This window comes from Cheilinus undulatus, linkage group 11 (assembly GCF_018320785.1).
Source record: "Cheilinus undulatus linkage group 11, ASM1832078v1, whole genome shotgun sequence".
NCBI classification, from domain to species: domain Eukaryota; kingdom Metazoa; phylum Chordata; class Actinopteri; order Labriformes; family Labridae; genus Cheilinus; species Cheilinus undulatus.
In genome coordinates, this window is record NC_054875.1 from 49,013,478 (window position 1) to 49,033,105 (window position 19,628).

The window sequence follows — 19,628 nt, forward strand, 5'->3', positions numbered from 1 at the left end:
GAAAGGCAAAATATGACATATATACTTTTTTTGTGACGTAAATATAATAATAATAATAATAATAATAATAATAATAATAATAAAGGTAACAACAATAATAATCATATAATAATAAAAAATTATTATATAACATTAATGTAATAGAACAATAATAATAATAATAATTATTATTATTATTATTATTATTATTATTACAATAATACCAATGATAACAATAAAAATAATCATATTATTGATATAATAATGATTATTATTATTATTATAACAATATCATAATAAAAACAATCATCACTATTATAATACTAAATATAATAATATTGATGTTCATATTAGTGATAGTAATCATCATAATTATATGGTGATGGTGATAATGGTGATAATCATATCATCATCATTATTTTTACTCTTAGTATTATTTTGATGTAGAAAATACGTAATTCACATTTTGCTTTTAGTAAAAGTAAATTTTGTTTGATTGTTTGTTTGTTTTGTTTTTACGTTGAAAAATGATTGTTTTTTGCGTTTGTTATCGCTAATTTTTGTATTAATAATGTCCCGTCACGATGGTGAAACGAGCTGTCACATTTTACTGCGTCCATTTGTCCAGGATTATCCAATCACGTGCTGGGACCGCGATGAGCTGGCATTAAACACCGGAAGCCGGAAGTGTTCAAAACTGGAACTCGAGCTAACAGGCTAATTGAGCAGGAGAGGAAAGTGTTGGAGGTTCGGGAGCAGCGTGGACTTTATTTCTTTCAAGTTTGAGTTCGTGAAGTAAAGAAAAGGTGAGTCCAAACTGTATATTAACAGTCTATTTTAGCAAAGCATCGCGGAGCTAACACCTGCTAACAGTACAAGCTGCTAACTGGAGCTAGTTTGTTTATAAACTGATGTTAAAGTGTCTGCCGCGAAATTAGCGTCTTGTTTTTAATCAAGAAAAAGTGTCTGAAAACGTCTAAAACTGAGCAACAGTCCTAACAGGCCAACTTCTGGTGAAGTGGTTTATACTGATGAAGACTTCTGACCCAAAACAAACACAGCACCAGGACGTAGACGGAGCCTGGAAGCTAACATGCTAACTTTACTGCAGGGTTAAACGGGGATGCTAAGCTAGCCTTAGGGCAGAACTTGGTGTTCCTGTCAAATTCCAGCAAATAGACCTTACATAATCTTGATTTTATCACTGATGCAATCTTTGTTACAGCAAATTAACTATAAAAGGGAGTCACTGTTAGCTCTGAATTGAATTAGCTCTTAAGTTTAGGGGAAAGGACAGTTTAGCTTTTCTTTTACCCTCTCAGTCTGACAGATGTTTCTAAGTCTGATGATGTCAGGCATTTTTCTGGTCGTAAAGAGTAAATCTGTGACCATATATGGCTAAAATAACTTCCCCTTTTACTAAAAAGTGTCACACTTTGCTGTGATGATTAATTTAGTTTGACTTCATGCCCATTTTAATCAGCCACAAACTCAGCAGGCAGCATAACCTTTCAGTCCTGTTTTTTTGTATTATTTTGTTGTATTTTTGTGTTTAAAATAACCTAAAAATCTAAATCAATGCTTTATTTTTAGTGTAACGTCAGCCTTATGTTAGCAGGAGTTGCAGCTATGTTGCAGCAGAGAATGACACAGCTGCTCTGAGCTGACACACCCCCTCTAGCATCAGCTAGCTCTGAGGCTAACTGATCAATTTATCAAACACACTGAGGCTAACTGATCAATTTATCAAACACACTGAGGCTAACTGATCAATTTATCAACCTCACTGAGGCTAACTGATCAATTTATCAACCACACTGAGGCCAACTGATCAATTTATCAAACACACTGAGGCCAACTGATCAATTTATCAAACACACTGAGGCTAACTGATCAATTTATCAAACACACTGAGGCTAACTGATCAATTTATCAACCTCACTGAGGCTAACTGATCAATTTATCAAACACACTGAGGCTAACTGATCAATTTATCAAACACACTGAGGCCAACTGATCAATTTATCAACCACACTGAGGCTAACTGATCAATTTATCAACCACACTGAGGCTAACTGATCAATTTATCAAACACACTGAGGCCAACTGATCAATTTATCAAACACACTGAGGCCAACTGATCAATTTATCAAACACACTGAGGCTAACTGATCAATTTATCAAACACACTGAGGCTAACTGATCAATTTATCAAACACACTGAGGCTAACTGATCAATTTATCAAACACACTGAGGCTAACTGATCAATTTATCAACCACACTGAGGCTAACTGATCAATTTATCAACCTCACTGAGGCTAACTGATCAATTTATCAACCACACTGAGGCTAACTGATCAATTTATCAACCTCACTGAGGCTAACTGATCAATTTATCAACCACACTGTGAGACCATATACGCGTTCAGTCAACAGCTGAATTTGAGACTAATTCATATAACGTTACCCAAATACAATGGTTAATTCTGGGGATGTGTAGTACTGGATTTGGCATTCATCTGATAGTATTCTTTTAAATTATGGCTTTTTTCTTGTCAGTTAGTACCAGCACCATAGCTTTTTATGTCATGGGTCATGTAAAGCAGTGTTTCTCAATCTGGGGTCCAGGGAACCCTTGGGGTCCACGATCCACAGCTTGGGGGGGCCGCAAAATAATTCAGAATAATTAATTAAAATGATGCCATGTTATTAAAAAGCAAATCAATACATAAAAGGACCACAGTGCCATATAACAACCATACTAAAGCAACACAAAAGTCAGCTTGGGACCAGTAAAAAGCCAGATATGATTGTGGCATATCACATAAATCTACCACTCATCAGGCATCGGTCACTTTGCTCAAGACACATCTGGTGTGCAGGTCCAGTTAGCGACAATGGATAAATATTTACTTCATCGAGTGATGCTAGGCCCAAACCAGCTAAACTGAGAACATATGATGACAGCTATCTCGAGTTTGGTTTTTATTGAACAGCAACGGAAGACCAAAATTTGTTGTATATCTTCATGTGAAGCCGTGAAGCCCGCCAAGCTAAAGGGTCATCTGATAACAAAGCCTGCAGAGTTTAAGGACATAACAAAAGATTTTTTTCTGAAAAAAGGGAGAGAGATGCATCAGCCAGAAAACATGAGTGAGCCTGACCACAGCCTCAGGAAAACCACAGATGGCTTCTTATTTGGCTGCTCAAAGGATCGCAGAAAGTAAGAAGCCACACTCAGTTGGACAAGAGCTTGCATTTAGGTTGAAGAGTTTAAAGTACAGCTTCTAGGAATAAAAATGGCAGTTAGCATACGCTTAATCAGCGTGAGGGTTATGGCGGGGGGGGGGGTTCTTGGAAAATGTTCTGCCCTGTAAGGGGTTCCTAGCCTCGTAGAGTTTGAGAACCCCTGACGTAAAGATACATCATGTATCCCACTGCTTTCTGTGTATTTGTCAGATGTACAAGAATATTGTGGTGAAGTAAAAGTGCAATTACTTTGATTAGATTGAACATAATTAGAGGTTAAATAACTGGTCTATAAATCTGCTAAAGTAAATGTATTTCATTTGATATTTACTCAAATGACTGAGTAGTTATTTTTGACATCTGAGAAGGTTGAAAGAAAAGGATTTTTGTTTATGCAAAAAAAAAAAAAAAAGATTGAATATAGATCTCTAGTCATAATATTTAAAATGGTACTTATAAGGGTTGGGCAATTGATCCAAAATAATCTCAATACTGGTTAAAAACGCTCTTCTTTGCAGCAGAGATGTTATGCATAACATCTGCAAACATTCAAGACCCATTTTTATAATAATTCCCTTCAATACAATAATTCCTATCCACTTCGCAATAGGAGACAAAATCATCACAATTAGATATTTTTTTAACTGAATTTTTTTTTAATTCTTTGCCATTTTCACATTTTTGCCACTGTCCACCCATTTAAGTTTTTTTTTTGTTTTTTTTTTGCAATTGAACACCACTTTTTGCTTTTTTTTTGCATATTTTGCAACTTCTTTTTTGCCACCATTTCCCTATTTTTTCCACTTTTATCCCATTTTTGCCCCTTTTCACCATTTTTTGCACATTTAACCTACCTTTTGCAATTAAACACCCCTATTTTCCTATTTGTTGCCCATATAGCATCTTTCTGACACTTTTTCCCCATATCTGCCACTTTTATCCCATTTTCGCCCTTTTCTTAACCATTTTTTGCCACTTTTCATTCAAATAAGCTACCTTTTCCCATTAAATACCACTTGTTTCCTTTCTTCTCAAATTTTTGCCTCTTCTTTTTGCCACATTTTTGCCCTTTTTTTTAACCATTTTTGTCACCTTTTGCCATTTTAAGCTACCCTTTTCCATTAAATACCACTTGTTTCCTATTTTTTGTCCATTTTTGCCAATCTTGACTGCTTTTTGCCCATTTTAGTCATTTTTCACTCATTTTTGACAGGTTTTTGGCAGTTTTTTCCATTTTTTTGCCCACTGTAACTCATTTTTTGGTCACTGCTCACCCATTGTTGCTCCTTTTTGACCAATTTCCCACTTGCTCCTCCCCATTTTCACCCCTTTTCACCCATTTTTGCTGCATTTTAAACATTTTTGCCACTTTTAACCACTTAGATTGTGGCTCTTGCAAAGGTATTTTACAACAATTTGGCTCTTTGGCTGAGCAGGGTTGAGTACCACTGGTGTAGTGGTTTTCAAACTTTTTCGCCCAAGGCACACCTAAGGTTAAGCCAAAATCTCAAGGCACACCATATTCATATCAATACAAAATAGACTTTTTTAATGTTATAGTCAAGGGGGCCCATAAGGGGGGATAAAGGGGAGAGGTTCCTGGGGCCCAGACAACTGGGGGTGGCAAAAGTGGGCAAAAGGTGCCTGAAAGGTGACAAAAAATGGTTAAAGTGATGATAAAACATGGAAAAATTGGGTAAAAAGCATCAAGCAAAGTCAAAAATGGCTAACAATTGGCATAAGGGGCCAAAAAATTGGTTAATAGTGGCAAAACATGCTGAAAGTGTCAAAAAGGTGACAAAATAGGTTTCAAGTGGCAGAAAAGTGGTTAAAAAAGGAGTTAAAGTTGCTAAAACATGGTAAAAAGTGATGAAAAAATTAGCAAAAAATGTCCAAATAATAGCAAAAGTAGGCAACAACTGTCAAAAAGGTAGCAAAAATGGGTTAAATGTGGCAAAAAGTTCAAAAAAAGTAGCAAAAAATGGGTCAAAAGTATTTTTAAAAAGTTGCAAAATTGCAGAAAAGCAGCAAAAATGGTTTAAGTTTACAAAATTAGTGGCAAAATGGGTAGAAACATTGGTTAACTTGGTTAAAAGTAGCATGAATAATGATCATTTTAACACCAATTTCAACTCAATAATAGCTTGCCAAATGAGGTAACTGTTAGCCAGGATGCTAGCACCAATGCTACTGATCCAACACACACTCATCAATAAATCGCAACTGGGGAGGGCCCATTCTCTGGGTTTTTTTCAGGGGTCCAGCCAGATTCCCAAGGCACACATAGACTTGTCTCAAGGCACACTAGTGTACCTTGCCACGCCATTTGAGAACCACTGGTGTAGAGAATACAGATACTCACCAAGACTGAGTTAAATACCGAAAATCTCCATGTTTTTATGCTTCCATGTCTGCCGTAGCGGATGTGGGGGACGTTATATTTTCAGATTGTGCATATGTACGTCCTGGCTGTTCTTGTGAATGCAATACTTCAAGAACTCAGATACATTTTCTTTCCTGATTTGTGGGTGAACTGATCTGATTTTGGAGGTAAAAGGCAGAGGAGGTGGAACGTAACCAATTACATTTAGTCAGGTTTAGTAATTTTACTTGTACTTTTTGAGTATATTTTGAAATCTGTAAAATGACTTTTATCATAGTTTGTTTTGGGGATGGATTGTAGCTCATTACTTTATAAAAAGCATCAGTGTCTGAGTTAAAAACAAGTAAAAGTCAGAACAACGATTCCACACCACTTCCTAGAACAGATTTTTGATTTCACTTTCTTATAAAGAAGGGATGTGCAATATTATCGGCCTGATGTTGGTGTTGGCAGAAATAAAAAATTCTGCTGATATTTACAACAGACACATTGGCTGTAAATATCACCATAATACACTTGGTCATTGATGGCAGCCGGACTGTTTCTCCTCCTGAGCTTTATTGTCCATCTTGTCTGGACTTTATTGTGTATATTTGTCTGATTTTTGTCGTGTTTTGTGCAGGACTGAGGATGAGTCTGCAGTGGACGGCGGTGGCCACCTTCCTGTACGCTGAGGTCTTTTTTGTCCTGCTGCTCTGCATCCCCTTCATCTCCCCAAAGAGGTCAGTGCTCACTTCCTCCCAGTCTAGGTTTAGTGAGGACAGCTACACATAAGATAATATTATCGACCTTACTTCATGCTATTTGACATAGTTTTGAGCATTTTAAAATGACAGAGTTTAAACATTTTAGAGACAAATGACAGGGAAATTAATCAGCAAATTCATCAGTTTTGGTAAACCTTTTAGCAAAGCTTTTCTTTTTTGTTTTTCAAAATGAAAAGAACAAAACTTGATCCATCATCTGTCTCTGTGAATCCTGAGCCAGATCCCTGAGAAGATGTTCAGTGAAGCTGAAGGAGCATGACATCCTCGTGTTTATTGAATCATCAGCGAGACACAGAGCTGCTCTGTGTTGGTGAATTCGATTTAAAGCCATCAGACCTCCTGACTGAAAACTGATCAGCTGTGATTAATCAATCACTCAGAACACAGACTTCACTGATATCAAGGCTGATGTCATCAGTTTTTTCCCAACATTTTGAATAAACCCTAAAAACTGATCAGAGAGAGACTTTAAAAGTCTGAATGAAGGAGCAGTTAAGGGGAAAACGTACAGTTGAAGGATTAATAAGCAGCATTAAAAAGAATGAGCAATTAATGGAAATTTAGATTAAATCATAATATGCCCTACAACTGCAGTTTTCAAATCTCAGAAGGTGCAATATTTCATTAACCTTCAGTGTGTTTTATAAACAGTTTATTACTTCTTTTTGCAGCAGAGATGTTCTGTTCTGCACATCATGCAAACATTCAAGCTTAAATTTTCTAGAAAAGGGTACAAAAATGCCTACTTTTCTTATTTTTGTTGATGTTTTTCTTATTAAAATTAGAATGAAATAAAATCATAATCCTTTTGAAACAACTCGTCATATTGAATTTACAGTGTGAGTCACAATGATCCCAATTAGGTTTTTTTTTTTTCGAATTGTTCAGCCCCAAAATGCAGGTTTAAAAAAGAAAAAAAAAAAAAAAGAAAAAGTAAGGCTGTAAAAATGTTCGATACTTTTTGTGCTTTAAACAATATAGCACTGATCATCAACTGGCAGCTCAGGGGCCATATCAGGCCCCCCAAGGCTTCCTGTCTGGCCCCCGAAAGATCATTAAATTCAGAAAAAGAGGAAAAGAAGATGTTGTGGTTTAAAGAGTATCCTTTGGCTTTAAATGTCTGCAGCTGTTAAATCAATCCCACAAACAATTTCTATTGAAACACACACATTAACATACAAAAAAATATTCTCAACATATTGTTGCCAAAAATCAACATCCATGCAAGTGTTTACTGATGAAACCCCAGGAAAATGGCTCTACACATGCGGCTATTAAATCCACCCAAAAAAATTGAAATTGTTTGAGAATGACTTTAAATCTGATCTGTTTTTACAAAAATTCAGACAGGAAGACATGTTGCAAAAATGGCTAGATAAAGTGGTAAAAATGTATGAAAACTGTCAAAATGGGTTGTGGAATGGCACAAAGGGGCAAACATTGGCAGGGAAAGTGGTGAAAAGGGATTAAAGAATTGAAAAATTTGGTTAAAGAGGCAGAAAGTATAAAAAGTGAGTTAAAGAAGAGAAAATATAGCAAAAACACCTTGGCAAAGTCATGAAAATGGGTTTAAAAGTGGCTCCCAGGGGCAATAATTGGCAGGAAAGTGGCTAAAAGAAGCAGAAAAATGGGCAATAGTGAAAAAATAAGGGTTGAACAGCGGCACATTTTTTTAGAATAGTGGCAAAAAAAGTGGCAGAAATGGCCAAATGAAGTAGTGAAAAAGGGTTAAAAAGTGTAAAAAAAAAATTAGCTGATACTGGTGCTAAACTACCATTGGAGAAGGCCCATTCCCTGAGGTTTGAAAGAAAATATTATTACAAAAATATGTTTATTAGGCCAAAATATGAACTTTTTATTTTTGTTTATTTGAAAGTCCGGCCCACAGAGTTTCTGTCAAGACTAAATCTGGCCCTTGTGCAGATGTGGTTGATGACCCTTGATTTAGGGTGTAGTTTGACTGATGATAAAGCATGGTGTCTGAAAAAAGTATTTAAAGTTGATACATCAGTTTAGCAAAAAAAGAGGTTGAAGGGTAGTTTATCTACTTTCATTTATATGTTTAGTTTGAAGCATTAATGAGATTCTGGTAAAAGTCTACCACATCACATTTCTACATTTCTACACATTTCTAAAACCAGCACCAACAAAATAAGATTTGGCATTTTACAAACATCAGGAAAAATTAAATGAATGGGTAAAACCTGATTTTAAACGTACAGAAATGGACCACCTTATACACAGACAATTTGATAATTATTAAAGATTAATTATTCTGTAAATAAATGAGCAATTAATTCATTATTGAAAGTAGTTTGGCTTTTTTGCAAATGCGTTTAATCTTTGATCATTCCTGTAAATGCAGCTGCATTCTTTTTCTTTTTTTTCATCCTCAAAAATCATTATCAGTAAAAAGACATCCTGTTTCTTTTCACAAATTTTATTTTTCATTCATTTTCCCTGCTTTTTTGTGGCTACATTCATCTTGAACTGATACTTCATGTTATCTTTATTCTGAACTTTGAACAGTTTTTATCTGATTGTCTCTGCTGTTTCCTGCGTTGCCTGTAGGTGGCGCCAAAGCCCAAGGTTTCTTAACAGTGCTGTTGTCTCTGTTCCTACTCTCTGCTGTAAACTGGAGCATATTTTCTGTTTGTGATGGGGTTTTTATGTCGGATTCTCAGGTGGAATAAGATTTTTAAGTCTCGTCTGGTTCAGACCATCGCTCTCTATGGAAACACGTCGTTCATGGTGGCCATCGCCATCCTCGTCTTCCTGCTCATCGGTGTGTAAATCTGTTCATTGTCTTAAATTTTGGTGAAGTTCTGTCTTTTGATGTTTTGAGTTTGAATAACAAGTTATATTTTCTTATTCATCTGCATTTGAATTAGAATCACTTCATTGCTTTTGAAAATAAACTCTTAAACTAACTTTACAGTTTTATTGGCAGAACTTCACAAAAAATGTCAAAGCAAACACTTAACAGATATTTATAAATGTAAATGACAGAGTAAGTGAACAATAGATAAAAAACATGCCACACACTTAACATGAGTGCTAAGAAAAGTAAAACCTACATGAAATAAATCCCAAATATTTTCTATCCTGAGTATTTGTGTGTAGTCCGGGCAGCTGGCCTCATGGCGGCTCTCCTCCCTGCTGACTGTGGTCAGTGTTAAACATCCGTACATTATAAACATGAAGAAAGTATTATGAATGATTTTGAACCTCAGCATTACAGCCTTATCACCATAAAGACCAAATACATTTAAACAGTAGAGTTGGACATGTATTTATTTGTTTTGTTTTGTTTTACAGCTCAATCAGAAATGACTGGACAAGGCATTCTGTGTCTGTTCCACAGTCCTTACACTGGTTCAGAGAGTCACAATGATGTTGATCAGTCATATTTTTTCTAAATTGAGGTGGCCATCCTTACTATAAACTGCTGTACTATAAACTACTGCATACTTCATCTCCATGTCTTTAAAAGTGTGTTTTTGTCTGTTTGTCCAGATGCGTTCCGTGAGGTGAGAAAGTACAGCGTGACGGAGAAAGTGGACCTGACCAACAACCCGACGGCCATCGAACACATCCACATGAAGCTGTTCAGGGCTCAGAGGAACGAGTACATCGCCGGCTTCGCCCTGCTGCTCTGCCTGTGAGACACTCAGATACACACAGACATGGTGATCTAAAAGCAGAGGGGCTTTTACAGTCAGACGGAAAGAATGAGCAGCTGCCTGTCATACAGGCAGAATCACACAAACACAGTCGCTGCTCTGTGTAAATCCTGCAGCCTCGTCCTGATTGGTCTGACCCCAGAGGTGTTAAACTGTCATAAACCCTGATTGGCCGATTCTTCAGAAGGTCAGACATGGTTGGATGTGGTTGGTTTCAGAGGTGTGTGATGTTATTGGTGGAGAGCCTGTTGTTGGGCTGAAGGTCTAAAAACTTTGTGGTAGTCGAGGAAGTTTGAAGAACCAAACCTTTGTGTTTCACAGCAAAACTTCCTTAAAATAAAAGAATGAATTCAGCAAAAGCGATGGCATATTCCTCTGATGCATCAAATGCAAGAATCACCAAGAAGCATGCAAACAAAAAAGCAAAATTAAGGTAAAACAACCCTGTCCCAGTGCCACCAGCAGCTCTACACTGGATGCTCTAGCCCGATGATACTCAACATGTGGCTCTTTGTGATGATTTGTGGCTCTTTTATGTTTTAATTTGAAATATTATTCCCCCAGAAACCTTAGAAAAGGGAATAATAATCAGTTTGCTTTCCAGCCTTAAACAGAATCCTTTAATTGTCAAACATAATTGTCCCATTTTTGCCACACTTATCAAATTTTTGCTCTTTTTCACAGTTTTTTTGCCACTTTTTACACAAGTAGGCTACCTTTCCCATTAAAAAACACTTTTTTTCCTAATTTTTGCCTATTTTTGGCACTACTTTTTACCATTTTTTTCACCATTTTTGCTCTTTTTCACAATTTTTTGCCACTTTAAGACCAATTAAGCTACCTTTTGCCATTAAGTGCCCCTTTTTTTTCTTGTTTTTTGCCACTTTTTGTCATTTTTTCTAGTTTTTGCCACTTTTGTCCCATTTTTGCCCCTTTTCACAATTTTTTCACCATTTTAAGCTATCTTTTGCTATTATAAGCTACTTGTTTCCTCATTTGGCCCATTTTTACCACTTCATTTAGCCACTTTCATCCCATTTTTGCCACTTTTCACAATTTTTTTGCCCATTTAGGCTACCTTTTGCCATTAAATACCAATCATTTCCTATTTTTTGCCCTAGTTTGACACTCTTGACTGCTTTTTCCCCATTTTAGTCCCTTTTCTCTCATTTTCTTGCCATGTTTTTGCCACTTTTGGACTATTTTGCCACATTTATCCCATCTTTTGGTCATTTGGTCATTTTTTGCCATTTAGTGCCCCTTTTTTCCTGTGTTTGCCCATTTTTGCAACTTTTTTTGACACTTTTTTCAAATTTTTACCACTTTTGTCCCATTGTTGCCCCTTTTCACAATTTTTTCACCACTTTTCACCATTTTAAGATATCTTTTGCCATTAAATGCTACTTGTTTCCTCATTTGGCCCATTTTTGCAAGTTCTTTAGCCACTTTTATCCCATTTTTGCCACATTTTGCCCATTTAAGCTACCTTTTTCCATTATATATGACCTGTTTTCTATGTTTTTGCCCTTTTTGCCACTCTTGACTCCTTTTTGCCCATTTTAGTCACTTTGCTCTCATTTTTTTGCCATGTTTTTCTCACTGTTGGACCATTTTTTCCCCTTTTAACTTATTTTTATTGCTACTTCGAGCCGTTTTTGCCACTTTTCACCACTTAGTTTGTGGTTCTTGCAAAGGTATTTTTCAACTGTTTTGCTCTTTGGTTGAGCAGGGTTGAGTAACACTGTTCTAGCCTGTGAGGTTGTCTAAATTTTTTGGTACTTTTGTACTACGTGCTTTAAACTATACAGTATAGGTGTGGTGGTTTGCAGACAGAGCAGTGAGGAACTCAGAGGAACTAAAACACCCAAACACCTCGGCACAGATGTGAAGGAAGGTCCAAGAATCTGCTGGACTAAAGCAGAAGATGTGCTTCTTTCTGCCGTGTCTTGTCTCTGCTCCACCTGTTGTCACAGCCTCTGCCCCTTTGGTTTAATCAGCTAAATTCCTCATACTCCACCTGAGCTCACCTGTGCACCTGAGCTCAGTACAGAGCAGCTGGAGACTCGAGATCACAAGACCAAAAATTTGTGCATGGAGTGTATCTAAACAGCAGATTATTTAGCCTTTCTTGGGTTGATTTTCTCTCCATATGGTCAGACTTTTGATCATCTGTGCCCACTCAAAGAATGTGTGTTCCTGTGCTGCCTGCAGGTGGCAGTAGCGTGCAGTCGATGTGTTTGGTGTTGTCCTGCAGCAGCTGCTCAGTGACTCACAGCAGCCGTGCAGCATGTGATGCAGCAGCTGCTGAAACCAAGTCTCCGGGAGGAAGTCCTCCAGCGTTTAGACCGAGCCCTGCAGAGATCTGAGACTGTGACTCAGAATAAAATCTGAAGCCCGACTTTGTGGAAACTCTGAGGAGCTGGCAGCTGATCAGATTATTTCAGGACGGCCATATTTGGAGCTGAGACGACCGTCTCCAGCTGAAGGTCGACTGAACAGCAGATTCCATCATTTTAAGAGATAAAAAACAGAGCCGTGATCATCCAAACAAGATCTGTTTAAAGCTCCTAAACATGTAATAAAAGAAACAGTGGGCTGCTCCTTTAATCTCATCAATCTGCAGACTCTCAGGAATGGGGGCAGGTATATTTTTGACCTCGCAGTTCTCATTCTAACGCCACCCATCCCCTGCTGTGAGTAACCATGACATCACAGCCTGTCAGCACCAACCGGCATGGGCTACACGTACGACACACACCTCAGCCAGGAAATGTCAGAGGTAGCTCTGTCTGTGTGTTGTTACTATATGTGAGTGTAAGTAGTGGCCGGCTATATTAGGTCGTCAGTGATGGATGATTTAACACACAGGCAGACAGGTGTGTGAACATGTGTGTTCAGCACTGAGATGATGTTTGATTGTGTGTTTGCTTTTAACTAGGTTGAGTCCAGTGGGGCCATCATGGTACCATATTAAAACTTTGATATAATAAAAAAAACATCTAACTATTTTAGAACGGGGATAGTCAAGCAGTGTTAGAAATCAGAAGGCACTGGCAATTCCTCGAATAAGTCAGTGAAGCATCCCCAGACATGCAAAATTTCTCTGTACTGAAGTTAATTTAGAGCTTCGTCAATCTAAGCTGACACATCAGAGGGATTTGTTTCACACAGCCATCTGGAAACCACTGGTAGGCAGCATGTGGGAATGGTGCCACATTAGGAGCTCATATAGGCTGATGTTTACAGCCATAAAAGCCAGTATCTGCAGCGCAAATTGGCCGACAGTTAGACCTCTTATAGGCCAATATTTCATCCAAAATAGGACCATATTTACAGCCAATATCCGATGATATTTACAACCTCATATAGGCCAATAACTACAGTCGATAAAAGATATTTACACTCGATATCAGCAGATATCAACAGCCAGCATAGGGTAATATGTACAGCTGTTTTAGGTCGATATTTCCGGTCAGGTATTTATAGGCTGGTATTTACAGCCCATTTAGTCCATATTCACAGCCAATATATGCAGATTTTTAGAGTAAATAAAGACCGATATCTACACTGATATAGGACATGTTTACAGCTAATATTGGCAGATATTTACAGCTGATACAGGCTGATATTAACAGCCAATTTTGGCTGATATCTTAGGTCAATATAGGCATATTTACAGCTTACATAGGAATAGAGAATTCAGCAAGGGGCAAATACTGTTTCACAGCACCGTACATATCACATCAATGTTAAGAAAACCCAAAGAAAGCCAAGATGAACTCTATCTGGAATTAACCAATCAAACCACCATGTTGCTAAGAATAAACTGGTTCTGCAGCTCTGTTTTCCTACCATCACTGACCACATGTTGTTATTATTTTGTGTTTGTTTGTTCAGGTTGCTGCGTCGTCTGGCCACGCTGCTCTCCCAGCAGGCCACACTCATGGCTTCTAACGAGGCCTTCAAGAAGCAGGCTGAGGGCGCCAGCAACGCCGCCAAGAAGTACATGGACGAAAACGAGCTGCTGCAGGAGGTGAGACAGACACACGTACACTGACAGATAAGTGACTTAATCTGGAGACAAACAAACCGATTAGTTTTTAAGATCTGAGAGGCTGCTGTTTGGTCGGATCATCTGCGGGGGGCAGCACTGATCTGCAGCTGCTCTGACAAACACTGAAGTATTCACAGGGTAACACAGCATGTCTCATTCAGTGTGCACTCACACTCACTCACTCTTGGCCTTTGCGGTAATCTGACCTGGGTTTGTCCGGGGTGAAGAGATCAGCAAGTCGTCCGCTGCTAAAAGGAGAGATTGCTTCATCTGCATGTGACAGTCATACGCACAAACCCACACTCACAGTGCACACCGACAGAGGCTCGATTGTGGTGTTGTGTATCAGAGGAAGTTTGTCAGTAAAGCAAATTCTTTGATTGTGAAATGGTTGTCAAAGTTGGGAAGTTCTGCTGGTCTTGAACTCTGCTGCATGTTTGTGTGAAACGTCAGATCAGACGGCAGCTTAATCACAGAGAGGGAAACGGGAAGTTATTATTGTCAACAAAAGGGGGAGAGTGTCAGGTGTTTTTAGTAATTTCTTTGATAAATTAGTCATTTTTCTACTTTATAAGCCACTAAACACTGCCAGTTAGAACTTGTACATTGTTGAAGTTATCAAAAGTAAATTTAAATCACAAGTATCAGAATAACATGTGATTATTCAATTCCTGTGTCTACGTTAACCCCCTTCTCTCCCTGCACAAATCACGGCCAGGCCCCCAAACCAAAACGCCTAGATTCAGCCCTGCTCTGAATCTAATGAACACAGGTTACATACTTTAGATTATCATGCAGCTGCAGGACAGGGATGTCTGATGATGGACAAGAGATAACCACAGTAACAACAGAGGAGTAAAGGTCTTAACCTTTGACCCAGGTGAAAGTCAGAGAACTTTGTTCCTCTCATGCGTCATTCTGATCTACAGAGACACTGCTGCTGAGAGCATCCTTGTCTGCTTTGATACCTTTAAAAAATTACATACAAACTAAGGATGTCCCGAAGCATCTATTTCCCTGTTCGGCTAAATGCTCATTAAAATTTTTGAGGAGAAAATCCTTAGAAAACAGCCAAATTCTTCACAGGGTCATTGTGTCAGCAGGTGTGAATTGAGACTGACTTACTCTCTACAGCGTAGCTAACATTAGCAGCTAGCACCACCAGCCTTCGCTCCTCTTTGCAGATTAATTTCCTGCTTTGATATGTGGCCTCTTTTCACTTCAGTTGAGTAGTTCTACTTGAGTTCAACCCTCAACAGCCTACACACATCTTCATTTCCATTGACTATTAAACTGTCACACCGTGCTGTTCCTACTACACGCTAACCGCTTAGCTACCGCAGAGCTTCTCATATTTATGTCTGGCGACGTGCTGTGGGAAAGTTCTAGCTACTTTCACACTGCCTCTCTTTTCCGTGTCTGTTAGCCTTCGTTCCGCAACGCCGTTCTGTATGGAAGCGACCGTTCCTCAATAGGGGATCGATCTCGCCTCACCTCTGATCTGGATTGAGAGATAGTATCAGAGGTGTAAAAGACTTTTCCGCAACGAGTGTGAAAGGACATCACGGCATTCCACAACGGTGAGTGTGCGCTGCTGTCTCCATAAATGGGAGATTTAAAAACCAGCGCAGTTTAATCGAGCAGCGTTTCATCTTGGAAAACAACAGCGGGATAAAAGAAAGAATAATGTGGATTTACTGGAGAGACTGTGAGGTTAGAGAGCTGATCACACTCTGTGCAGGAGAGGAGAGAGCAGACACATCTCTGCTCACAGCAGCGTCTGACAGGTTCCATGAGGTGTTCAAGTGAGCTTGGTACTCTGAAGTTTCCGACCTCCTACATAAATACTGCTTAATGTCGGACTTCCAACTCGGAAACATGGGGGGAAAAAGTCTATAGGATCTAATTAATGAAAATGAATGTTCATGTTATTTTCCCCATATTTCATTTAGAAAATGCAATGTTTTGAACCGAGAAATCCAGAGTTTCGATTTTTAGTGAAAGCAGCAGCTCGGGCAGCGGCTGCTATCTGATTATGGGACGCCCGGGTGTGTGTGTAGGCTTGGGCGTGCACGGCTCTGTTACACCTTTGTGTGAATTGCTCGTTGCGGCTACAGACAGCTCAAAGTAAAGTAAATAAAAAAGAATGCAAACAGAGCAGAGACGACGCTCTGCAGTGATATTAATAAGGCTCTGTTACGCAACAACACGTTCAGTAGGAAACGCAAAGCTTTTGTTGTGTTTTGCCTGTATTTGTTTGCACCAAAACGTCATTTCAGGTGTCTGAAAACAGAACAAGAAACCATCTCCAGAGTTAAAAGTTTTCGGATTGCCCCATCTCCATCTCTGTGTAGACGGGCAAAACAACCCTTTCTGAACACACACATCAGCACTTCAACTGCAGTCAGCTGTCATGCCGAATGTCGCAGCACTCTGAAGAGCGCCGTCTGGTGTAGCTACCTGCGATTGCAAACAGATAAATGTTAAAAGGGGAAATATTATTCTCATTTTAGGACTATACATACAGGTTTGTTAAATAAAGCCTTGCTATTAGTTTTTCGAAATGATTCCACCTACCTTATTCATCCATCATCATGATAATCACTGTCATCACCATCGTAGTGCCGTAGTGAAATTTCACAGCTCATATAAACACAAAAATTCTTTTCTGACCTGGTCTTGTTATAACGTAGATATCTGAATAAAGAATAAATAACTTTACAGGGACAAATTCAGCTCCTAAAGCCTGTAATTCCTCATGGATTTTCTCATAAAGTGCAGCACTTCCTGCTCATGAGTGCAGCTGGAAAAAGAAGAGCCATTACAGAATAATTCCATTTCCCTTTTTTTTTTTTTTTTTTTTTTTTTACATTTATCTGCTTCTTGGGAATGATTTAAACTTTATCTTTCGTGAAGTTTCAACTTGTAAGCTTCAGCCTGTAGACTCTCCTGCCTCCTCCATTGGCTGCACATCAGTGCTCAGCTGATGAAGACAGGATAAAGCTTCCATGTTAAAGTTGAAAAAGATGGTTGTAATCACATGAAAATCTTTGTCATGTTTCTTTTAATACAAGTTGGCGAAATTAGTAATTCCAATGAAAACCATGTAACTGTACCACTCTGCTCTGGCCCTTGAGCCCTCTAGCATGTCGACAAACCCTGAACTACATGTGCAGCTCCTCGCTCTAGCATCTCTCCATCAGTGCATGCCCATAAGATTGTGTTTGTTTTTATTTTCAAACATGCTGCAGGATTACACAAGCATGCACACAGTGGAAAAACTAAATTTCCCCCTCAGATAGATTTACCCTTTTCTCCTTAAATGACTTTTCTGTGGATGATTAAGCATCAAAAGCTAACTGAAGCGATTTCATGCCATGTTTAAGTTAAAATCTCTTGTTATGTAAACTCCTGGAGTCTTATGTCACTTCATGTGTGTGTGAGATATGAATCTGTCTGGAGGTCAGGTGTGTGTGTAGCTGCGGGGGAAAAGGAAACACACGTGACTCTGACAGTCGTCTCTATTTCTGACCCGATGGTGTAATTTTACTGTAACTCAAGGTGACTTTGCTGTGTGGGCTCGTTCATGTTGTTCACATGTTGTCAGATGTGTTATGTGATGCTGCTGTGAGGGCAGATAACACAGTTCTGCTTCAAAATTCACACTTTATTGTTATTGATTAAATCATAAATGTTTACAAACATGATATCAGTTCAGTAAATGATCCAGACATCTGTGCAGACAAACAGATCAATAACCCATCCATCTATTACTCATCAGTTATATTAAACAGAGCCAGACTGCAGACAGATAAAGACATTAAAACAATCCTGAACCACATGAATCATCCTCACTTCATCAGGTTTGATCGTTTTTTTTTAATCACTCTATTATCTTCTTCCTCTGTTGATGTTAATGCTCACAGATTCACCTGTAAATGAGGAGATTTTACTGTAATTTATGTGAACTTTGCTTGACTTTGCTGGCAGCTGTTGACACTCAGAGCCCTCAATCAAAGGCTTAATTATTAACTTTAATGATAAGTTTTCAAAAAGGGATTTTAAGGACACCGGGAGCTGTCAGTCCACCTTTTAAATAGCTGCCCTATATGTCATCCTCTTAATGTAAGCGGCTTATATGATCTTTATTTACTTATGCCGATTAAAGCCTAAAAGAGCTCTAAACAACCAGGTTTATGGTTTTAACTGCTGCACACATCAGGGAATCACACTGCATTGAATAGAACAGTGATACTCAATGTATTAAATGTTATAACCCCAAAAACCTTAAAAAGGGAAAACTTTTTGCCATTGTCACCATTTTTGCCACTTTGCCACTATCTTTTGCCATTAAACACCCCTTTTTATTCTATTTTTTGGCCATTTTGCAACTTTTTTTGCCACCTTTTCCCAATTTATTCCACTTCCACCCCATTTTTGCCATTTTTCACAATTTTTTTCCAACGTTTTGCCCATTTAAACTACCTTTTGCCATTAAATACACCTTATTTTCCTATTTTTGGCCTATTTTTGCAACATCTTTTTGGCACTTTTTCCCCATTTTTGCAACTTTTATTAACCTTTTTTTGCCACTTTTTGTCCAAATAAGCTACCTATTGCCATTAATTATCACTTGTTTCCTTTTTCCCAAATTTTTGCCTCTTCTTTTTGTCACTTTTTTGCCCATTTTTGCCCTTTTTCACCATTTTTTTGGCAATATTTTGCCTATTTAATCTACTTTTTGCCATTGATTACCACTTGTTTCCAATTTTTTGCCAACCTTGACTGCTTTTTGCCCATTTTAGTTACTATTCACTCTTTTTTTGCCATGTTTTTGCCACTTTTGGGCCATTTTTTGCCACCTGTAACTCATTTTTTATCACTTCTCACCCATTTTTGCCACTTTCTGACCATTTTTTCCACCTTTTCTCCTTATTTTCACACATTTTTGCTGCTTTTTTTATTCATTTTTGCCACCTTTATCTTGTTTTTATTGCTACTTCAAGCTGTTTTTGCCACTTTTTACCACTTAGGTTGTGGCTCTTGCAAAGGTATTTTTCAACAATTTGGCTCTTTGGTTGAGCAGGGTTGAGTTACACTGGAATAGAACATTTGTGATAATTCGATGTGAGCTAAACCATATTTTTATTTTCAAGATTTAAGTGCAAAAGAAAGAAGAAGAAGATGATGTCAGCATAATTTTCAACCTCTTCACTTTTATTTATCCCTCCTTCTTATTGTGGCTTCTCTGAATAAACATCTTCTCAGTATCATAAGTAGAACGACCACTCTGCGGTTAATTTCCCTCCTCAGGGTATAAATTTATCAGGCGTCTCTTAGAACACTGGGGGGTCAAGAAGAAGGGCAAGGGTGGTTTCCAAGTAGAGTGATTCATAGAAATCTTATACAGACATGTGGAGCAGTTGCCTGTGGCAGAAGAGGCCAGCAAAGGAGGTCCAACCCCCCCCCCCAAATGAAGTTGGGCACAAGTGAGGCAGTGTTACTCACTAGG

At 38.3% G+C, this 19,628-nt stretch overlaps 1 protein-coding gene across 1 annotated transcript in view; it reads left to right on the forward strand.

The window, feature by feature from the left end:
• The first annotated feature begins 655 nt into the window (after nucleotides 1–655).
• The window catches only part of bcap31 (B cell receptor associated protein 31), a 29,842-nt gene continuing 10,869 nt past the window's right edge, over nucleotides 656–19,628 (forward strand). The window contains exons 1-5 of the mRNA XM_041799540.1: nucleotides 656–785; nucleotides 6,235–6,334; nucleotides 9,064–9,164; nucleotides 9,896–10,040; nucleotides 13,960–14,095. Coding sequence (XP_041655474.1) covers nucleotides 6,243–6,334; nucleotides 9,064–9,164; nucleotides 9,896–10,040; nucleotides 13,960–14,095 — 474 coding nt within the window. The 5' untranslated portion in view covers nucleotides 656–785; nucleotides 6,235–6,242. The remainder of the gene's footprint in view (nucleotides 786–6,234; nucleotides 6,335–9,063; nucleotides 9,165–9,895; nucleotides 10,041–13,959; nucleotides 14,096–19,628) is intronic.